The sequence below is a fragment of the Prunus avium genome, chromosome 8 (assembly GCF_965620075.1).
Source record: "Prunus avium chromosome 8, drPruAviu1.hap1.1, whole genome shotgun sequence".
Classification (NCBI taxonomy): Eukaryota; Viridiplantae; Streptophyta; class Magnoliopsida; order Rosales; family Rosaceae; genus Prunus; species Prunus avium.
The window spans coordinates 3,551,242-3,552,706 of record NC_142291.1 but is presented as its reverse complement, the minus strand read 5'-3'; the positions used below and the strand labels follow the sequence as shown (position 1 = coordinate 3,552,706).

General features: G+C 33.7%; 1 protein-coding gene across 1 annotated transcript; it reads right to left on the bottom strand.

Moving 5' to 3' along the window:
* Positions 1–382: 382 nt before the first annotated feature.
* Positions 383–1,256, bottom strand: LOC110763854 (protein PHLOEM PROTEIN 2-LIKE A1). The gene is made up of 2 exons (XM_021966734.2): positions 1,097–1,256; positions 383–991 (listed from the first exon to the last, which is right to left on the bottom strand). Exons 1-2 carry the CDS (start codon positions 1,189–1,191, stop codon positions 625–627), a joined length of 462 nt encoding a protein of 153 aa, XP_021822426.1. The 5' UTR covers positions 1,192–1,256; the 3' UTR covers positions 383–624.
* Between the last annotated feature and the right edge of the window lie 209 nt (positions 1,257–1,465).

Sequence of the window (1,465 nt, the reverse complement as noted above, 5' to 3'; positions counted from 1 at the left end):
CAGTAATTAATTAAACAAGATTAAACACACCCTAATCCATTATCTACATTGATTTATTAAATATTTTATATTTTATATATTACATGGTAAGACACATAATTAACTTAGTATCACATAAAATTCCTATGAATTCTTCACACTTTTTGTTGTCTTCATCATGTCTATGTGTATAGTACATACATGTATTATAAAGAGTAAGTCATGAAACGATAAATCTCCAAAATAATTTTGCATGTAGTTATTATGCCAGTCATATAAATATAAAATTAGTTGGTGCTGCTACTGCTCAACGTTGTTCATGATTGAGTGATTTAATCAACTATAGTACATAATAATGATACAACTAAATAATAAATAACATTAAATGAATTAAATAAGAAAATAAAGAAAATTATCTTATAAATTCAAGTAATTAATTAAGGAGGACAAGGTGGGGGTTAATTATCATGAGCAGCATGGCTCTTGCTAATCGAAACAACCACTGCTGCAGAGATACTTGTTCTTGGCAATACTTAAAAGTGCTCCATTATTCTCTTCTTAATTATAATTTATTACATATATGCATACCATCATCTGTCGGCTCATATCATATGCCAACTAGTTATTAAAATAATATTCTGCAACTTAGCTCTTTGGTCGAACGGCAACACCCTTGATAACAAGTCCGCTCTTCCATTTCCCACCAAATTTATACAGCCAAAACTCGATGTTCCCTTGATTTGTGGATGCATTAAACTCACCCAACTTAATATCTTTCCATTGATCTTTACTATCCTTAAACATATCCTCCAAATTAATGGTCCCGTGATTTGTAGTATCTGCGTGAGTTAATTTGAAATTCACTGGAGCATCCCATCCATAAGCTCTAGTTTTCATCTTGGCCACCAACACAACTTCATGAGTTCCTTGCGACAGCTTTGGGTTCTCAAATTTTCCACTCACTTGTAGCCAACATACATTTAACAGTTCAGCAGCTTCAAAGTAGTCACCACTGCAATGAAATCGAAGTTAGGACTGAGATTACTGATAGCATATATATATATATAAATTTTTGTATATGTTATTCCTATAAGTTATGTAAGGAAGTTTTTGTTACCTGTTTTCTGGCTCTTTGACCCATCGCCAGTAACGACGGTCATCAGAACGAGTGATGTTGAGACCCCTTGCATTCACCATTTGGGAATCCGCCATCTCTTCAATGTACGTCTCCCATCCAATGCTTCTTGTTGATTATATAGGTAAAAACAGGGCTAAGTTGGTCATTTCCATGTATGCATATAATCCATATGATTTTGGTATTTACGTGTACGGTGAGGATGAGGGCTTTAGCTTGTGAACCCAACCTGTTAACTTTTTTGTTCTTTGGTTTTCAGTTTCTCATGCATGAATAGCAACCGATGGGTTGGAAAATACTTTTGGAATATCAGAAAAACGCCTTTATTCCATATGCTAAACTTTTGTTTGC

Coding starts and splice junctions, on each gene's coding strand:
- LOC110763854 (XM_021966734.2), bottom strand. CDS start 1,191: ATGGCGGATTCCCAAATGGTGAATGCAAGGGGTCTCAACATCACTCGT. Junction 992..1,096: donor GTCAAAGAGCCAGAAAACAG/GTAACAAAAACT, acceptor ATTTCATTGCAG/TGGTGACTACTTTGAAGCTG.